The 21925-nt window shown below is 16.5% G+C and overlaps 1 protein-coding gene across 7 annotated transcripts in view; it reads left to right on the forward strand.

The window, feature by feature from the left end:
• LOC726401 (ras-specific guanine nucleotide-releasing factor 2) overlaps positions 1-21925 on the forward strand; it is a 152826-nt gene that overhangs the window by 101624 nt on the left and 29277 nt on the right. For all 7 annotated transcript variants that reach the window (XM_026441739.1, XM_026441741.1, XM_026441740.1 and 4 more), the window contains exon 5: positions 19368-19474. In XM_026441739.1, coding sequence (XP_026297524.1) covers positions 19368-19474 — 107 coding nt within the window. The remainder of the gene's footprint in view (positions 1-19367; positions 19475-21925) is intronic.

Consider the following 21925-nt stretch of genomic DNA (forward strand, 5'->3'; position numbering starts at 1 on the left):
CAGTAATTTATGTTTGCATTAAATGAAGCGATGGTGATAAAATAAGTCTATCTCCGTCAAATTGATATGTCATTCTGTTTTGATCCAACATAAAATTTCTTTAAACTTCAATTATATAATTTAATAATTAAATCTTGAATCTGATATTTCATATACTAATTTTTATGTTTATTTTCTAAAATCAATCCTATAAATATATTAATGTTAATTTAATAATTAATTATTATAATTTTATCATAATTTATAATATATTATAATTTATAATATATTAATGTAAGTTGCAGATAATTAACACATAAGCATTTAATTTTTTTTCATTTGAGTTAGCAATATCCTTTTAATTCTATTATGTATTCAAATTTCTCACTTATAATTTTATTTTTAAAAAGTACACACACATATATATATATATTAATACATATTTTATAAAATTTTCTAATACATAATATATCAATTTAAAATATTCTTAATAATTCGTTAAGGCTATTATATTCTTTACTTCATAATTTTTGGTATTCTGATATATTTATTATATATATTGATTTTTGATATACTAAAATTATTTATATATTTTCTTTTATGGCAGAGACACGAATATACAATTCGATAATTTTTGAAAATTTATACTTTATATATATAAGAATATAAGAAAATAATTATCGAAATCAACATTTTTAATTTAATTTTATTATAAAATATTTTTTATTATTATGATTGAAATTAAGTATAAAAAATAACATTTCAATTTATTTTCTCTAATTTCCAATAAAAAAAATAATATCCTATATTTTTATTCAAATAAAGAATTTATATATTTGTATTTCTGCATAAAGGGAATATTTTAGAATTGTTCTTTTCGCAGTTAAATAAATGATTTTTTGTTCTACTATAATTTCTGTTTTATTTTTTAGATTATTTATTTATTAAAAAAATATTTTTTATTTGTAATTCAGTTTAATCTGATAACATTTAAAATTAAAATAAAAATATTTATTTAATCTTTTTTCTGTCTCTTCTTGCAGAAAAATGTCTGAAATTCTAAAGTGGAATTAGAATGAAAGATATTAAAAATAAGATATAAAAATTGAAAATGCATCGAATATATAAATCAACAAAAATTTTTTTATTAATTATTTTAATGGAATATTTTTTTTAACATTATTAATCATTTAGATTTAAAAATTTACTAATTTAATAACAACAATTTTTCATTTCTTATAAATTGCAATTTTTTTTTGCGAATTATTTTTTTTTAAATTTTATAAAAATATTTCTCTTCTTTTATTAAATTTTATTTATATATATATTATTTATTATATGATTTATATTACTACTTTAATATTTATTTCATTATTTATTATTATATTATTAATTTATTATTACTTTATTTTATTATTTACTTATTTATTATTTATTTATTTTATTATATTACTATTATTTTACTACTTTAAAATTTTTATTTTTATCAATTTTAATATAAAATATAATTAAAAATATTAGATTAATATTTGACATTCTCTCAATGATTTATTGATTTTGTGATTTTTATCAAACTTTTATCAAATATAATTTTTTAAATATAATAGTATGTAATGTAGTTATTTTTAGTTTCTTAAAATCTAAAAATCTTTAATCATTTCTATAAATCTAAAAATATTGAGAAATAGGAAATAATCAATTCTATTGTCTTTCTTTCTTTTTTTTTTTTTTTACAACAAAAATTAAATAAAAACATATATTTAATTATATTTTTAAGTACATATAATTTATTAAAAAAATAAAAATTCTGTAATAAAACAGAAGAACAATATACAAATAGTGATATAATGGATCGGATGGAAATAAGAAAAGAATTATTTCCGCATTTCTCTAGGGATTTCATCATAAAACTTATTCTAATTGGCACCACAAAAAAAAATTGAAATGGAATGCTCGATGCTAAGGCAAAAGTAACAAAACTTTTCTCTTGGGAGAAAGTTTTATATATATTCGTTAGCGAAAAATAGTCTATATGTTATAACGTCTCATATATATTTTTGAAGAAAAAACATGTTCGATAACTATCTAATGGATTATGTACTGGTATATCTTTAATTTCAATTTACCGCGTATAATTAAGTTTATAATAATTTCTGATTACAACATTTTTCTCTCATAATTTTATCGCCAATCTATCGACATCATCGATAATTTTGGAGATTTATTAATTTCTTTTTCGTGCATTTTATTTTAATGGTTTCATAATTTTTTTCAATAATATTTTTTTAAAATTAATATCATTTCATTACTTATCTTTTTGATTAAAATATATCTAGTCTTATTTTATTTTCGTATATCAAATGCATATATTATTGTTTATAAATGATAATTATAGAAATTATTAATTATAATTTATTTTTTTATAAATAAAATAAAAATTTTCTTTTTTTTTCTTCATTAAGAACAAATATGATAATTATATATGTAGGAAAAAAAACATATTGTAATTTTTGAATTATTAGATTAAAATTTTTATGATCTCTGATCTCGTTTCAACATTTAAAAGTTGCAATAATTTATTTTTTATTTATATTTATACAATAAATCGTGAATTGTTATTAAAATGTAAAGCTTATGGAAAATCTATTTATTTATATAGAAGAAAGAATTAATGAAATCATCGCAGTCTTCGAATATCTCCTCTAAAAAAAAATTTAATATTAAATAATCTTAATAATAATAGCTCAAATTGTATTGATCTCAAAGTTAGCTATAACATAAGCATAACAAAATTGTAGCATCTTGTATAATGTCTTCATGTCTATTCATAATAAAAATACTTAATATTATGCCTCATGTTAAATAAAATCATATATAAAATTTTCTCATTATTATTAATAACGAAGATATTTAAGATGAAGAAACACTGGAACACATTGTATAAATTATAAATAAAAAATGAAATTGAGATTTTAGATATTATATAATTCTATTATATAATTAAATAATTTTTTCAAAACAATCAATACAATCAGAAGTATTGTAGAAATTATATTAAAAATATATTGGATCATAGCACGTGATAATACACTGATCCAATATTCATAATGAACGAAATTTTGAAGAAAAAAAAAGTAGCGGATAAGATACCAAATATAAAATTTTAATTGCGAATATTTCTGAAAAGATTATTAAAAATCTTTCGATACTATATATTATATATTATCTTCTATTATTATCTTCTATTATAGATTATATTATCTTCTATTATCTTCTATTCTTCTATTATCACTTCGTGATAATATATGTGGCAATAAAATCGCTGCTTATTTATTATTTTTAAAAAATAATATACAAATGAATTATGAGATTATTGTAATTTCGTCATCTAAAAGTTGTTTTATATTTTATTTTTATATTCCAAAAGAATTTCTAAAATTACGAGAACTTTTTCTAAAAATAAAAATAATTCTCAAAAAATGGAAATGGTAATATTAATTTATTTATTATATATTTTGGATGTCGGTTATTGATTGCCATAATTGTTTACGTAATCGTTTACATAAATTATATTAGTATAATTATTTTGTTTATAAAAACAATAACAAACAAAAGTTTATATTTCAAATATTATTCTGTTTATAAATAAATTGGGTTATATCCGAATTTTCGTATTTTCCGAATTCAATTTAAGGAATAATTACTATGAAGTTATATGAATTTAAATAAATATATATTTCTTAAATATATATAATATATTAACTTATTAAATTTCTTTATTTTATTCTGACATAGATCATCATTTTATGCTAGTTATATTTTATATTGGTTTAATCAAAGTTAATTTATGAAAAGATGAAAATTATTTTAGATCTTATAATTAAATTTTAAATCTTGTTGATTAAAAATTAAATTAAAATGTAGCCGTGAAATGAAGATATCAATGATGTTTCACATATTACGGATGTTCACATATACTATATTTAGAAAAAATATAAATGATTATAAATGTAAATCGACATAAAAATATTAAAAGTATGACTTCAGTCATTAAGATAATGAAATGTAGATTATAATTTGTTATTAGATTATTGTTTGATCAAAAGTTTATGTTTCAAATATTACAATCATTGTATTATATATTTATAATTTTTGAGATATTAATAAAAATATATTAACCTTATTACGTTATATTCTGCATATATATATGTGATAATGATAGAAATATCAGCCTCATATTTAATATTTATTATTTTCAATCGTTATAATTTCGATCATCTAAGTATATTTTATTTTTGAATTCTGAATTTAGATTCAAAAGAGTAATAGCAGTAATTTTTTTTACATTTTTTTATTACGAAAGCTAAACTGTAGCAGCAGTTATTAATAGGAAAAAAATATATTAATATAGAAAAAAATTTTTTAGAATTTTCTTCTTTATATATATTTAAAAATTATTTAAATCAATGAGGTGTATCCTTTTTTCTATAATTACCCAAAATATTTTGATGAATGAAATATATGAATTGACTGTATGAAATATTGAATTCTGAGATTTTGCTATTTGAAAAATTATGGAATTGGATGTAAAATAAACAAATTAAATGAAACTAAAAAGTAAAATAAAATACATGCTAGGCGATACTTGAAATTGAATTGATAGAATTGGATCGAATTATATGCTATCTTAAGGGCTTGAAAATTAAGTACAAATTAAGTACAAAAACTTCAACGAAACGAATTTTTAAAAAAATTAAAAAAAAAAAAAATGTATATAAAAGTCAATCAAGTTTAATATTACAAATATGATACTCTTTTTTATGATTCAAATAAATTTTATTTGTATGAAATGGAAATTTTTTATGAAATAATGTCAAGCTCTTTTTTTTGTTAAGATATTTTTTGTGGATCATTTTTTAAGTTACTAATGATAAAGAATTGTAATACAATTTTTTGATAACAAGTATTATGCAATATTCTAAAAAATTTTCTAAAAAATATATAAAAATTAAAAAAAATTAAATTAATTTACACTATAGTTATGAAAATATAACATTTATAATAAAATAAGAAAAAATATTAACAAAAATTATTGATATTAGCAAAAATTTTGAAAATATTTATGTCAAGCAATTAGTTTTAAATATACATATATAATTTATAATTTTTTTTCATACATTAAATATTTTCTTTTTTGTATATTACTTTAATATCGACAGAATATCACATATTTAAGCGGATTTATATTGTATTCAGATTCTTTCAATATATTGGAAAGAAATCTGGAATGAATTATATGAAAAATCTGGAAATTAATATATTAGTTCAAGTTCTTCATTCTTGATAATAAAATTTAATATTTTATGCTTTTTTGTTTTATATTATTATTTATAATATTTAATATAAAAAGTTAATTATTTAATCAAAGAGAAACTTTTATTTTTTGTTTAATATGTTTATATGTAGAGAAATTTAATATGTAATTTAATATGAAAAATATAAGTGAAAAAAAAATATTAGATTTTTAAATCTCTATGTGTCTCTTTTTGCATATAGTGTATGAATAATTCTATTAAAATCTATCAGATTTAATAATTTTAAGTTAATAAGAACTATTGTTTCATAGTCGAATTCCAAATATTTATTTTTTAAAAAAGTTAAACGATTCTAAATAAATTAAATTGTAATATTAAAATAAATTGTATTTTATATAATTCAATAATCGTAAATGTAAATAGTAACATTTCAAGAAAAGATCAAAGCGATTTTAGTAGATTCACTAGAGAGAATTAAAAAAAAAAAAAACGAATTTAGGAAAATTATTAGTTTTATTATTCCATTCATTTTCCGATTATTAAATAGCAGAACTTTTATCTTTTATAATTTATATAACTTTTAAGTTATATATTAATTATATATTGAATTATGTATATTATTAAAATCCAATTTAATTAAACTTTGAATATTGAACAAATGGACTAAAACTGATGTTATTGCTCGAAGGACTACTATATATATATATTCATATATATATATTATATTCATATATAGAATTATCTATATTATGAATTTTGAGTGAATTAACTAGTAGTTTACTTTAACTATTATTATATTGATATGATATTATATTATTATATTGATATTGATTGATATTATATATATTGACAACTCAATGAAATGACAACTAACAACTATTTATTAATTATGCTTTGAATATATCTGAATAATTTGAATTATATTTATGCTGAATTTTATTTGATTTGGAAATTCGCGGATCTTTGTTATTCTTCAATTATTATCTTTCACGAAAATATAAACTAAGAGAAAGTTAAAAGAACTATAATCGCATTGAAAGGCAACCCTTTTGGAATTGCACCCAAGCATGATAGTTAAAATAGTTCTTGGGACCACTTTTATGATAATCCATTAATTAATCCATTTGGCATTTGAAACGCAAGTATGACTTGTGAAAAATGGCTATTATATCTTAGTTCGCTATTATAATTAGTTCTTAGATTGCTATTGAAAATCTGAAAAACTTTAGGGAACTGTATCCATTTGTAAATTATTACTAAACTGTTGAAAATACTGGAGCTATTGAAAATAAAATTCAAACTGTTTGGCCACTTTACAAATCAGTCCTTCACATTTTGTTTTTAACATGTATACAATAATTGCAGAAACATGTAAATGGAAAAATCTATAATAATACCGTGACTGATATTATTGTAAAACATTATATGGTATTATCATTTCATCGTATTACATGTATTATTTTAAAATATTATGTTATAATAAAGAAGGCGAATAAATTCTTTATTATGATTGATAAACTCAATGATTTCCAGTATAATGAAGATCATGTAGTTAAATAGTATTCTAATAGTATTCTAATCTAATATTAAATAGTATCTAATAGTATTCTAAAATCTCATCCAAAACAAGAGAGACAATTATCTACAGACATGTATTTACATACAATACATGTTTATGCATGAATAATTAATGCAAATAATAGAAAGCAAAATATGAATAATTAAAGGAAATGAAATAAACGAACAAGTATTTTCATTGGGATGAAAAATAAAATATAATATTTATAGATAAATGATGAAAAAATATACAAATGAAACATATATTAACATATATAAATATATATTTAAACATATATAATTAAGTAAATTTCTTATAACTTAGATATCTCAGTGTTACAGCTAATTTTATAGAAGCAAAAGTTAATGCACGAAAATTAGTATTCTTTTTTTTTCTATTTTCGGATAATTAAATTTTTGTAATATAATTTTAATATTACTTTCAAATATCTTTACAAATTAAAAAATTTTTAAATTTAGAACTTAAGTCTCTAATAAGATTGTTTTGATACCGATAAATTTTGATTAAAAATTTATGTTTTCACAATCGTTTAATAATTTTTTTTCATAAATTAAAAAACAAATATTTCATAAATTATGACAATAATATTCAGAAACATAATTCAGAAAAAACACAGTTAGATATGGGGATACTATTCGCGAACAATTGAATGATGATATAAAATATCAGATAATGAAAAAGTCTAGAAAGAAGTTTAAAAATAATGATTAAAAATTAAAAATAACAATTTTAAAAATACCGTCCGTAAAATAATAATAACATTAATATTTCATTACAGTTTTTAGTAATTGTATTTTAAACTAGTTTTTTCTCTATTTCTTTATTACAATTAGGATTGAATGAAAATGATAATTATATTCAAATAATCAAATAATTGAATATTTGGATATCCGAACTTTTTTTAAAAAAATCTGAATTTTAATTTATTTAATTTATAATATATTTTTAAAATATGATCTTGTGAACAAATTTCATAGTTTCTTAATTGCAATTATATATTTCATTGGATTACAAAAAATCGCATATATATGTATTTTGAAAGATTATTAATGATTAAAAAACTTCTACATTTTAGGAATAGTTTATTAATAATTTAATATTATATTAATTACGTAATTAATCACTTATAAATTATTTATAAATTAAGTAAATATTGCTTTATTAATTTTTAAATAAAATCACGATTTGAATTAAAATTTTAATTCTACATATGTTGTTTTTTTTTATTTTTTTAAATATATATTTAAAATCTTTAATTTAATTTATAGATTTTCTATTTATTATTCGGATTATTTCATTAAAATATTGAAATATTTAGATTATTCGAATAATTAATTTGAATTATCTAAATCTAAATCTAAATCTATCATTAATTACAAATAATAGATTTGTTGCATAAAATTACAAATATATCTACGAATAATATATATATCATAAAAAAAATTCATCCATATATATAAATTTAAAATATATTTTTATTATTATAATTAATCCGTTTCAATATAATAAATTTTCAATAAACAATTACATCTATGAAATAAATAAATTATTAAGTCATTAAATAATTAAATTGAAAAATATATAATAGAATTATTAAATAAAATTAAAATAAAAATTAAAATTATTATTCATATTCAAATTATCTGTTATACTATGTATAATCATTTAATTTTCTAGAAAAATCACTATTGGAACATTATATATAAATCCAAAATCGAAAGCATATTGTATTTAAAAAAAAATTATATCTTAATTATAAATATTGTTTTTCAATTATACTCTTAATTCTAATTGATCCTAATTATAAATTTATTTTTTATTTTGATTTTTATAGCAAAGACAAAGATAATATTTTTAAAAAATCAATTTTGGGTTGACAGGATTTTTTCAAGAAATTTCCAATTTCCTGTTGAAAAACCTCTTCTAGTATGATATAGTGGTATCGTATGTATGTAATTTTAAATGATAAAGCTCTTAGACTCTTTAATCATATAATGAAATCTCTAAAAGATCTCTAAAAGCTTTAACACAAGATACTACGAAAGTTATTTGTAATTATATATTTATACAAAGAAAGAAGAAAATATTGATAAAAATATCTAAAATATTTTTGCAATTTTATTTTAATTTAAATATTTTATTAACTAATAATTATTGAAAATTACAGTTATTGCAATATGTTGTTTGCGTAATATGAGTGACAAATATATTAATAACAATATTTTTCAACGAATATTTTAATATTTTAATATTTTAATATTTTAATATTTTAATATTTTAATATTTTAATATTTTAATATTTTTAACAAATATATTAATAACAATATCATAAAATAACTATAATATTTAATAATATGATATTTTTAATCAAATCAGAAGATTTTGACAATTCAAAATGTATGAAATAAATTAAATTGTAATAAAATAGATATAATTGCATTTTAAAGATCAATATAATAACAAAAAAAATGAATTTAAATATTACAATATAAATAAGAAGTAGTTAAGCTGGATTTCAAAAACATCAAAACGATAAAAAAAACTTATGTATACATATATTCAAAAAAATTTTTAATTTGAAGTTTATAGTAACATTATATAATAAATATAATATTTTTAATTTTGTTTTTAAACTTTTTTAAATGAAGTAAAATGACGATGTGTTTAATAAATGCGTTTAATAAAAAATGATCTATATACTTTTAAATAAATAACTATTTCAAAATTTTTCTTTAATTTTATATATATAATGTAATATGTAATATTATAATATAATATCTACATATGTATATGTGTAATTTCAAAAATTTAAATAAGTTATAGCAAACTGAATAAATTATAGCGAATTTCAGAATATTAACATTATAAAATATTTTATTTAAATTTATAATTAAATCATTATACAAATATTATTCATATACACATTTAAATTCATAAGTAAATCGTATGACAACATTGATTTCCGTAAGTAAACAAATTATAATATAAATTATAATATATAACTATTCATTTATGATTTTAAATGTAATATCATTATACAATACCGAATATTATGAAATTTACTATAAATTATTTGAGCTTTTATTAAATAACAAATTACAATTTATATAATTATAAAATAAATTAAATTAAATTTCATAATTGCATAATTAAAAATAAATTCTTTTTGAAAGTACAACTTCAATATGACTTAAATACAATAAATTATTTCATTAAAATAAATACATTTCATTAAAATAGTTACATTACATAATATTTACATATATTATATATTACATTATAATAAAATTCAGAAATAATTTTTTTATTAAAAGTAATTGTATTAAAATTCTTTTCTATATAAATAATATTGTAATACGCTATGACCACACATTCATTCTATTTAACACAAAGTTATAATTTATTAATATAATAATTAAATCTTATGTATATATGAACTTTATTATTATTTAGAATCTATTTTTCAAAGATTATATTTTTCTAATACATACACAAATTTTATATATTTACTTTTTTTATTATTCAAAATTTATAATATTTATTAATATTAAAATAATGTTAATGTATAATGCACATTTATTCGATGTGTAAATAGAAGATGCTGGAAATTTAATTGACTATACTTATGATTGTAGATTTATGATTGTATTATGATCATAAAAATTACTATTGAAACTTTAATAATTCTAAATCTTTATTTTTATACTAATTCTTTACACTAATTTCTATTCTAAAAAAATTGACAAATTTATAATGAATTTATTATCATTTATCTACTGCGATTAACAATTAAAATTTATATTATGTATATTTTCTTATTAAAAATATAGATCTGAAATTTTATTTTCACAGAAAATGTAATTGTCAATGACTGTAGTAATTTTAGATTGATTATAAAAGATTGTTGATAACAATCTGTAAAAATCAAAAATAAAGAGCAATCAAATCTTTGTTAATAAAAAGGAATAGCATGCATTCATTTACGATGATCTGTAGTCATTACATATCTTTTTTTGCAGATGTTAAAATACGTTGCAATGCAAGGATATCGATTCAAAAAATGGATTTAAATTAATAATTCTCAATAAACATTTTCTTATTAACTTTCAATATTGTTTGAAGTATTGATTTAAATTCAAAATTTGAATCGATGCAATGAATTACAAGGTGTTTCAATATGTATAGAGTATGTCTTTAGTAAATAATGCTAATAAATATCGCAATGGAGTTTGGAGGCCTCCTAGCGGTGATAATCGCTATTACAAATCAACGTGTATCATGTCACAGTATGTGAGCTGATCGTGGAAGTTTTGACGATCACGATGATAGCCACCTAGCAGTAGAAACAGGTATTAACGCAGTTAGGAGTTCGATCAATGAGTGACCGATGTTGTTAGGGCGTGACATCATGTTATATTACAACAAATATATTACAAAAGAATGTATGTACATACATACATGTTCTTTTTATCTGTTATGTTATCTGTCTGTTATATCTTTTCATATTTTCTTTAATATAATTTTTTAATATATATTGTAAATATCTTTATAATATATATTGTAAATATATGCAAGATGTAACATATTTTAATAATATTTAATTTTCTTCGAAAGAAAATTGAAATTTTAGCAATATTTTTGTAGTTATATAAAAAAAATGTCATTTAATAAATGTTATAGAAATTAATATTTTGATTTCTATAAATCTTTATAATTTCATTATAATTTCAGTCATTCAAAGATTATTTTATATTTTCATGTATAAATATTTTCACATTTTTGCGAGTCCCAAATTTATGTATTTTATATATCACATTTTCAATGTGAACTAGCCATGATGTTTTTATATAAATGAATGCATATGTATAGATGAAATTCTTTATATAATCTTTTTTTGTAAATATTTTAAAAATTAAGATCGAATGGTGATAATATGTATATAAAAAAAAATTGTTCAAAATGTCAATATCTATAACATATTTAAAAATCGAAATCAATAAATGACATTTTTTGTAACCGATATTTTTATTAATCTGATGTATTGCATTTGCATGTAGATTACTTTTATATACATAGTCAGATGTATACATATGAACATAATATTTGATCGTTCAAATTGTTTAAAAAAAAAAAGTATTGATGTCTATATCAGTATAATAACAGTCTATATATTTGATATTGAAATATAGATATTTTACGCTGGAAAAGAAGAAATCTTAATTCTCAAAATATAGAAAAAGTAATCGATAAATTTATCACGTTATAAGCAGTGGATTATTTTATCCGAAGAACGAAATCCAAATTATAGAAAAAACTTATCGAAAAACTGTTGTAACTATCGAATCTTGATTATAAAACTATAATTAAAAATTCTAAACATATTTTTAACATCTCAATATAATGCAAAAAAAATTATAAAAAATGCAAGAAATGTTATATTAAATCCTGTATTTTTTATTATTAATGAAAAATTCTATTCTCATAAAGATAATAGAGAATGAATTTAAAATGTTCAAAATATTATTTTTTTATAAAATATTATTTATTTACTAAAAGAATATTATTATATCTGATTAATCATAAATATTACTAATCATAAATAAATTTATTAAATTCAGAAACATTTATCAAAGTGGTTTGAATTATAACTATGAAATTTTAGCATATTATAAATCTAAAAAAAAAATATTTCCATTTAATATCTTAAAAATATTGATCACTTAAGAAATAGATATAAATTTATTAATTAACATATATAAATTTATCTTAAAATCTAACTTGAATTATATGTTTAAATTTAATTAAAATAATTCTATGATAAATTCATTTTAAAAAACTAAATCAAACATATAACACCATTTGAGAATAGTAATTAGATTATTTAAAACTAGTTCATTTTAAGTGTTTTAAGAGAAACAAACGAACCACACAAATTCAGAAAAGAATTTTTCAGCATCATGCAGACTATAAAAATCTCCATTATATCGAATAAATCAACATTTGCTAATGCTTTCTTTGATTGCATCATTATTAAATACAAATGATATTTGCTTTTTATTTTTTAAATTCTATGTTATTATATTTTATAATCAATAATAATTTCAATTAATTTACAATATAGTAATTTTAATTATTTATTTACTTTTAATTATTTAATTTTAATATTCGAACTCTGATTCATCTCATTTCATTCTTATTGTATACCATTTATATCATGTTATTATATCATGTTACTATATTATATATATATAATTATATATATATAATTATATATTATATACATATATATATATAATTATATATTATATACATATATATATATATATAATTATATATATATATATAATATATTATATATATATATATAATTATATATATATAATTATATATTATATACATATATATATATAATTATATATTATATACATATATATATATATAATTATATATATATATATAATTATATATTATATACATATATATATATAATTATATATTATATACATATATATATATATATAATTATATATATATAATTATATATATATAATTATATATTATATACATATATATATATATATATATATATATATATATATAATTTTTCCTCGTAAAAGTATCAAGTGTATATTGTAAATCCATTAAATCTTGCAAATTTGTCAAATATATTTTTTATAAATTTTTTGTTCTTAGCAAAAATCTCATAATATACAAATGATTCGAGTAAACAATGCAAAACATTTTCATTCTCATCCTACTTTTATCATGGCTGATTTAAATATATACAATTACCAACAATATCTAAAATTTTATAATTATTAAATTTAAAATTATTCATTAAATTCACTTTTGCTATTGTATAAAAAATAAAAAAACAATTTCATCATAGAGTATATATCTAATGAAAATAAATATGAACTTATACAATTCTATATAAAAAAAATCTATATACAAAGAATTGAATTTATTTTCTATTGAAATTTTTTATAGTTTTAATATAGTAGTAATAAGAATTTAATAAATTCTCAATTATTATAAAAGCATTTATAATTAAAACATTTATTATTTATACAAAATCATAATTTATATGAATAAAAAATCGAAACGGAAAATCATTGAATATGCAGTGTTTCCATCGAGTCTTTATTTAAAATTAAATTTGTAAATAATGTTGATCTTATTCTTAGAATAAGATCTTAGAATAGAAATAGTTATTATATTTTCAAAATTACGAAAAATTTTATGCATGTATTACTATATTTGCCAAATTTTAAAAGTGCATTATGAACATCTCAATAATAAATATTATTTTCTGAACATAAAAAATCTACCAAAACATTATTGATAAAAAAAATAAAATAATTATTAATATTATATTAATAAATATATTATATGAATTCTATATTATATAAATATATTATATAAATATATTATAATATAGAATTTATATAATATATTTATTAATATAATATATTTATAAATTTTGAATATAAAAGAAAATCGTTTAGTCAATGATTTCTCTATGGTTAAAAAGAACTTAATTAACAAGAGATAAAGTAAAATCAGTAGAGAACGAAATGAAGATTAATTAAATTAACTTTCTACACATTAAAAACCTAAATTTACAAAAAAAGACGAAATAATTTTTATATTTAAGAGAGATTAAATTGCTATAATTTATATAAAAATAAATTCCCATTATTTTGTTCTGAAATCTCTTACTTTTATTTGTTATTTACTTGTTATTCATATGCAAAAAATGTAATCACAACAAATTACATCATTTAACGCATCAAATCAACAATCAAATAACGCATGATTGAAAAGCCGAAACATTTTTAATCCATGCTAAAGTTTCATATTTAAGGTTATGAAATAAAATGTAGAAAATCTTATTATTATTAAATAAATTATTGTATCTTTATTTATATAATAATTATATTTTCTGTTATATAATTATTATATAACGGAATTCCGATTATCCGATATGATCAAGATTAAGACAATGTGGAATAATTAAATATGTTACATAATTGGATTACTATTTTTTTCATTATTATTACTTTATAGTGATCCCTTAAAATATAATCTATGAAAAATGAAAAATTGTTATTAATTAAAATTTATTATTAATTATAAAGTAATTAATTATTAATTATAAAAATACGATATATTTTTTTAAATCTGATTGATTAGAAATAAAAATATAATTATATTAAAATCAAATTGATGAATTCCTTAAAAGAATTCATGTATTTTATAACGTTCATATATATAACATATAATATAACATACACTGTAAAACCTATGAATTCCTTCAATTTATTCATTTATTCCCTATTTTTCAATTTATTCCTTGTATTGATATCACTGTAAATATATATGATTATGATTTTTTTATTTATAAGAAATATAAATCACAAAATTCGATTGTGGTTGGACGTGTTGGTTAATCGGGCATTTCGAATAATCAGAATTTTACTATATTTAGAAAATACACATTTATTATTTATTTGCAAATTAAAATTTATAAATTACAAGAGATCCGGTGTAATTGGTTGATTATTAATTTTGCTCTGTCCGAGAAATATTCTATAACAAGTAGAGATTCCTCTTAAAGATAACAACTTAAAATAAACTCAATAATATTAAATACACGATCTTGACTATATTAAAAAAACAAAATTAATAGATAAAATATAACAGAATAATAATGTCATTAAATTAATAAAATTACATAAAATCATTAATCTCTAAAAATAAAGTTCTTAATCTATATTTTTATAAATCTATATTTTAAGAAATACATTTTATTAACGATTTTATAAATTCAAATGTATAACTTTAATTTAAATTGTTATAAATGCCGATAGCTCAGACAATTTCGAGTTTAAAATACCATATTGTCATAATTTTTTTTAACTCGTTCACATCTTCGATCATGTATAGCTACATCTTGCAAGCAATCGTTATTGATCTCGAGCAAGAGTTTCAATTTACAATTATTGGTCGAATTGTATTATTCCATTTTTCTTGTGTAAATTGTATGCTTGATACTATATAACCCGAAGTGCGATGTCCCAGTTATAATAAAGCGTTTGAATCAATAGAGCAAAATGTACGAATGCCTAATCGAATGGAATATATTTAATGCCTGATTCAACATTATATATATTTTATTCCGCCCACATTTAAGTATTTTGTATATATATATATATATTTTTTCTCTTAATACATTTTTATAATCTACACATTATTTTATTTTTACAATCTATATAAATAATAAATAATAAATAATAAATAATAAATACCTATTATACATGTATTATGTAATATAATCTTCTAATGTTTAAAATAATCTTATAAATTATATTATACATATATATTATATATACATCAAATGTTATTATAGAATAATTTATTTAAATTTCTGTTCAAAATTCAGCAGAAAAAAATAGAAATTATAAATTATATTAAAAAATATGTCAGAGTATTCAAAATCCATAAAAAAATTCTAATTTTACTTTAAAACAATTTTAATAAATGAATCATATTTAATTATTAAAGTATAAATTTAAAATTCATTTAATATAAAATAATAGTCTATAATCTAATGGTCTTTTATATACTTTATAAGTTCCTACATATTCATTAAGAAGATTCATAAAGAATATATAAATTTACAATTTTTGCAATATATTACAAATTTTAAACAAAAAAACATTTATTTATAATAATATTAAGAATTATATTGATAAGTTTATTAATAACTTGATAAAATTCGGAATTTTGTTCAGAGTTCAATTTAAGTTCGAAAAATTCAAAATTCAGTTTTTCACTTATTTTTGGATTATTTTTTCACTTCGTTTCTTCCGCTAAATTTTTTTTTAAATTTTTTAATATCAAGTATGGTCTAGAAATGGATAGAAAATCATTTCCAATAAAGAAAATTCAAAATTTTATAATAAATATTTATTTATTTTTTCCATGCATGTTTGATTAATCACATTTTGTCAGATAAGATTTGTTGTTGTCCAATTCTTAATCATAAAAAGTAATATTATACTATGACTATTATTATTAGACAGAAATGAGAATTTTAATATTTTCAATAGCATTAGTTTTTAAAAATAGTAAAAGATGTCTCTAATATATACTAAAATAAAAATATGCAATGAATATTTTTTGTAAAATAAAATAAATACAATTTATATAATATAAAGTTAAAATACATTCATTGAAATTTTAAATAGTAAATTAAAATTTTATTATTGCTTTTAAATAAATATAATGTGGAAAAATTACAAAAAAATAATAAAAAACTAAATTTTAATGCACAAATGAATTTATAAATATTTTTTCCATTTAATGATAAAAATACATTTTTATTAATTTTAAATAAATCTAAACATTTTTTGTTTGATAAATATTAAAAAAGATTTCTTATATTTTTTTATATTCTTATATTTTTAAAGAGTATTATAAAGAAAAGATATAATAGTATTATAATTTCTTTCATAAGAAATATATTTCTTTCATAAGAAATATTATATTTTCTTTGTCTTTTTTTTGTTATTAATTTATAAAAAAAAAAATGGAAAAAAATATTAAATAAATTGCATTTAAATTTTCCATAATTAATCTATGGCTCGGAACATTTTCTTTTTATGTCTATAACTATATTAATTTAATAATACTAATTAAAATTAATAATATTTAAATAATGTTTAATTAATAATAATATTAAAATTAGAAAATTGTATATAATTATATTATTATGATAATATTATAATATTATTATAAATTAATATTACAAATATTATAAAAATAATTCTTTGGTAGATATATTTAGAATATATATATTTAAGAATATATATATTCAAAAAATATATATATTAAAAAATTTTTTAATTCTAAATTAAAATAAGATTAATTCTCTTAATGAGATATTACTTTTAATAAAATATATAATATAAATATATAATATAATATTATATGTATATATTATAATTATATTATATTATATTATATTATATTATATCATATTATATTATATTATATTATATTATATTATATTATATTATATTATATTATATTATATCATATTATATTATATTATATTATATTATATCATATTATATTATATTATATTATATTATATCATATCATATTATATTATATTATATTATATCATATTATATTATATTATATTATATTATATTATATTATATCATATTATATTATATTATATCATATTATATTATATTATATTATATCATATCATATTATATTATATTATATTATAATATAGCATATTATATTATATTATATTATATTATATCATATTATATTATATCATATTATATTATATTATATTATATTATATTATATTATATTATATTATATTATATCATATTATATTATATCATATTATATTATATTATATTATATTATATTATATTATATTATGTCATATTATATTATATTATATTATATTATATCATATTATATTATATTATATTATATTATATTATATTATATTATATTATATCATATTATATTATATTATATTATATTATATTATATTATATTATATTATATTATATCATATTATATTATATCATATTATATTATATTATATTATATTATATTATATTATATTATATTATATTATATTATATTATATTATATTATATTATATCATATTATATATATTATATTATATTATATCATATTATATTATATTATATTATATTATATTATATCATATTATATTATATTATATTATATTATATTATATCATATTATATTATATTATATCATATTATATTATATTATATTATATTATATTATATTATATTATATTATATTATATTATATTATATTATATTATATTATATTATATTATATTATATTATATAAAATATATGTAATTACTTACTATATTAATTTCAAGAAAAGATTCTTATTTGAAATAATTCATGGATTTTTGTAACAATTTTTTTTCTATTAAATGAAATCATAATTAAATCTATTTCAGATATATATATTAAGCAAATATATGGTTACTTATTAAATTTAAACTATCTCTAAGTTTTTATACATTCAAAAAGTAAAAAAAAAGGAAGGTTTTTTTAAATAATAATTTTTATTTTAACTTTCGTATTATACTTGAAATTATATATTTGTTTTATTATTTACTATATATTTTTTTTATTATTACTCTTTCTTTTGTTCTTTCTCATAATATTAGATAATAAAAATAACTCAACAAATCTTATAGAAAATTTTAAGATAAAAAATTGTAAAGAAGAAATCTGATTTAATTTTTACTTTTCTTTTTGATTTGAATTTTTAATTTATTCTAACAAAAAATATTACATTATGTAATGTTTTAACATTTCAATAAATTTTCAAATATAATCAAGATTTTATATATTATCTATATTATAAGATTTGTTTAAACTTTTCATTCTGTTATAATTTTTTTTCAGCACTGTTTTGCAATATCTTATAGAAGAGAAAACCAACGGCAATATGAGTTAAGAGCAGCTACAGAGTCCGATTGTAAAACGTGGATCGAAGCTATACGAGAAGCCAGGTAATTACTATATATATAATTTTTATAAAATATGTATTCCATTAATATGAAATCACAGCAATGACATTTATACGACATAGATTTAAATGGTTCAATATATGAATATATGAATATTATGAATGAATTATGAAAATATATTTATAATATATTATTTTATATATTATATATATGAATTCTATTTTACTAATGAAAATATAGCATTATTAATGAAAATATCGAATAATCATGTTGTGAAATCATAATCATTCGATATAATATATTGTGCATTGAATCTTACAATTAAATTAAAATATAAAGATAAATTTCGTTAAATATATTTTTGAAAAAATATTTCGTTGAAGAAATAAAGATAAATTATGTATTCGAGAATGTTAGAAAAAATTGTGAATTTGCAAAGAAGTTTATTAAATATGTTTTTGAAAGGACATTTTATTCCACAAATAGAGACAAATCATTCAAAAATACTAGAAAAAATTGAATTTGACAAATTATTGAAAAAAATAATTAACAGTAATTTATTATATAATTTTCTTTTTTATACTGATAATTAAATTAAAAATGAATAATCAAATTATTTTCGTATAATTATTTTCTGTTAAAGCTAAATCAAAATTGAACAGTTAAATTATTTTCGTTCGTTATATAAAATATTTTTGTATAATTTATACTTTCGTATTTGAGAGATAAATTCCTAATCCTTTCATAATTGGTTTACTTATTCTTTTTTTTATATCAATGTCTTTAGTATGGCTTTGATTATGTAATAGATGTTATTAATATGATAGATATGTATTAAACATATCGTTTTTGATATGTGTCACTAAATTGAAAATTGTTCGAACGAAAATTTTTTTTTTCTTATAACTATTTTCTTTTATTTTTTTTTGAAAATAATTATTATATTGTCATTCAAATAAAAAAAGAATGATTTTTAAATAATTACTCAATAATTAATGTTTTATAAAAAAATAATATATCTAATATATAAATATTTTTTGAAGTTTTTTTTTAAGATTATTTATTATATATTTATTAATATCGAAAAAATATTTATTATATTTATTAATAAAATTTTAATACTTTAATTTCTTTTAGAAACGAATATTTTTTATTTCTTAGATAAATTCTCTAATATCAATTTCTCGCTTGAAAAGAAAGAAGCGCAATTTGTTTTATAAAACACTAGAAATCATTCTTTTTCTAAGACAATACAAAGTTACTGTCATCAAAGAAATCTTTTTTAGTCAGGAATGGAAAATTCTAAACCTCTTTATTTTGTACTATTATCAAATTCTCATATTTCGCAATTAATACAACATTTTAGAAATTGGTTGGAAGTTTCGAAATATGGAAATTAAAATTTAAAATTTTAATAATTATATAAAAAATTAAAAATTCAATAATTATATAGCTTAAAAAAATAAAGCATTTTTTTATTAAAAAATTGGGTTTTTTCATAAAAAATAAATTATTATTTAAAAGGAAATTATTTTGATTGGATGTAAATCAAATAAATTTTTTTTTGTATTAATGAATGTATATTTTTTATTGTATGTATTTTAAAACTGTGAAAACTTATTCATGTATATTTAATATATTTTTTATATAATTTCATTATTTTAAATAAAAGGAATTAATAGAATTTATTTATTTTATGAAAATCAAATTTTAGAAAATGATGTGTACAATATTAATAATTAATAATTAATAATTCCAGAAAATATAGAAATACAAAAATAATTAAATTTTATTAATTCAATTTAAAATAAATATTTCTAAAATATCCATATCTAATATATATATATATAAATATCCAAATCTAATTTATATCTAAGTTTTCTTTAATTACTATACTGTATGTTATGCAAAATAAAATTTTTGAAGTACGATTAAAGAAATAGAGTTTAAATAAAGATTTGCCTTATCATATTTGTAACGTACTTTGAATATTTTTAGTTTTTTACATATAATAAATTTTTCATAATCATTCTTTAAACTTTTGTATATTAAATTTTGGTACAAATATTCGCAGTTTATTAATTATTAATATCATAACATCTATAATATAATGATGTTTTTATTAATTTGGAAATGGCATGTTTCTACTATGTTAACCAATTCGTTTTTTGACATCATATGAAAAGTGGTTATTGATTAATTTTAGTTAATAATGAATGTAAGCTTGAATATTGAAATTGTTTGCATATATATATCAAAAATTTAAATCTCAAATAAATTAAATGAAAATAATTGACTAGATTTTGCTTCTGAAACTAATTATTTAAAAAAATTTTAAAATTATATAATATAATAAAAAATATTAATAAATTGATTTTTTTGGTAACATTTTTTTATTTTATATATGCTGCATATAAAAATATAAAAATAGTACAAGAGGTTGATGTTATGTAAAAATAAATTAAAATCCAGAATTATTTTTTTGTTCAAGTT

The sequence above is a fragment of the Apis mellifera genome, linkage group LG7, assembly GCF_003254395.2.
Source record: "Apis mellifera strain DH4 linkage group LG7, Amel_HAv3.1, whole genome shotgun sequence".
NCBI lineage: Eukaryota > Metazoa > Arthropoda > Insecta > Hymenoptera > Apidae > Apis > Apis mellifera.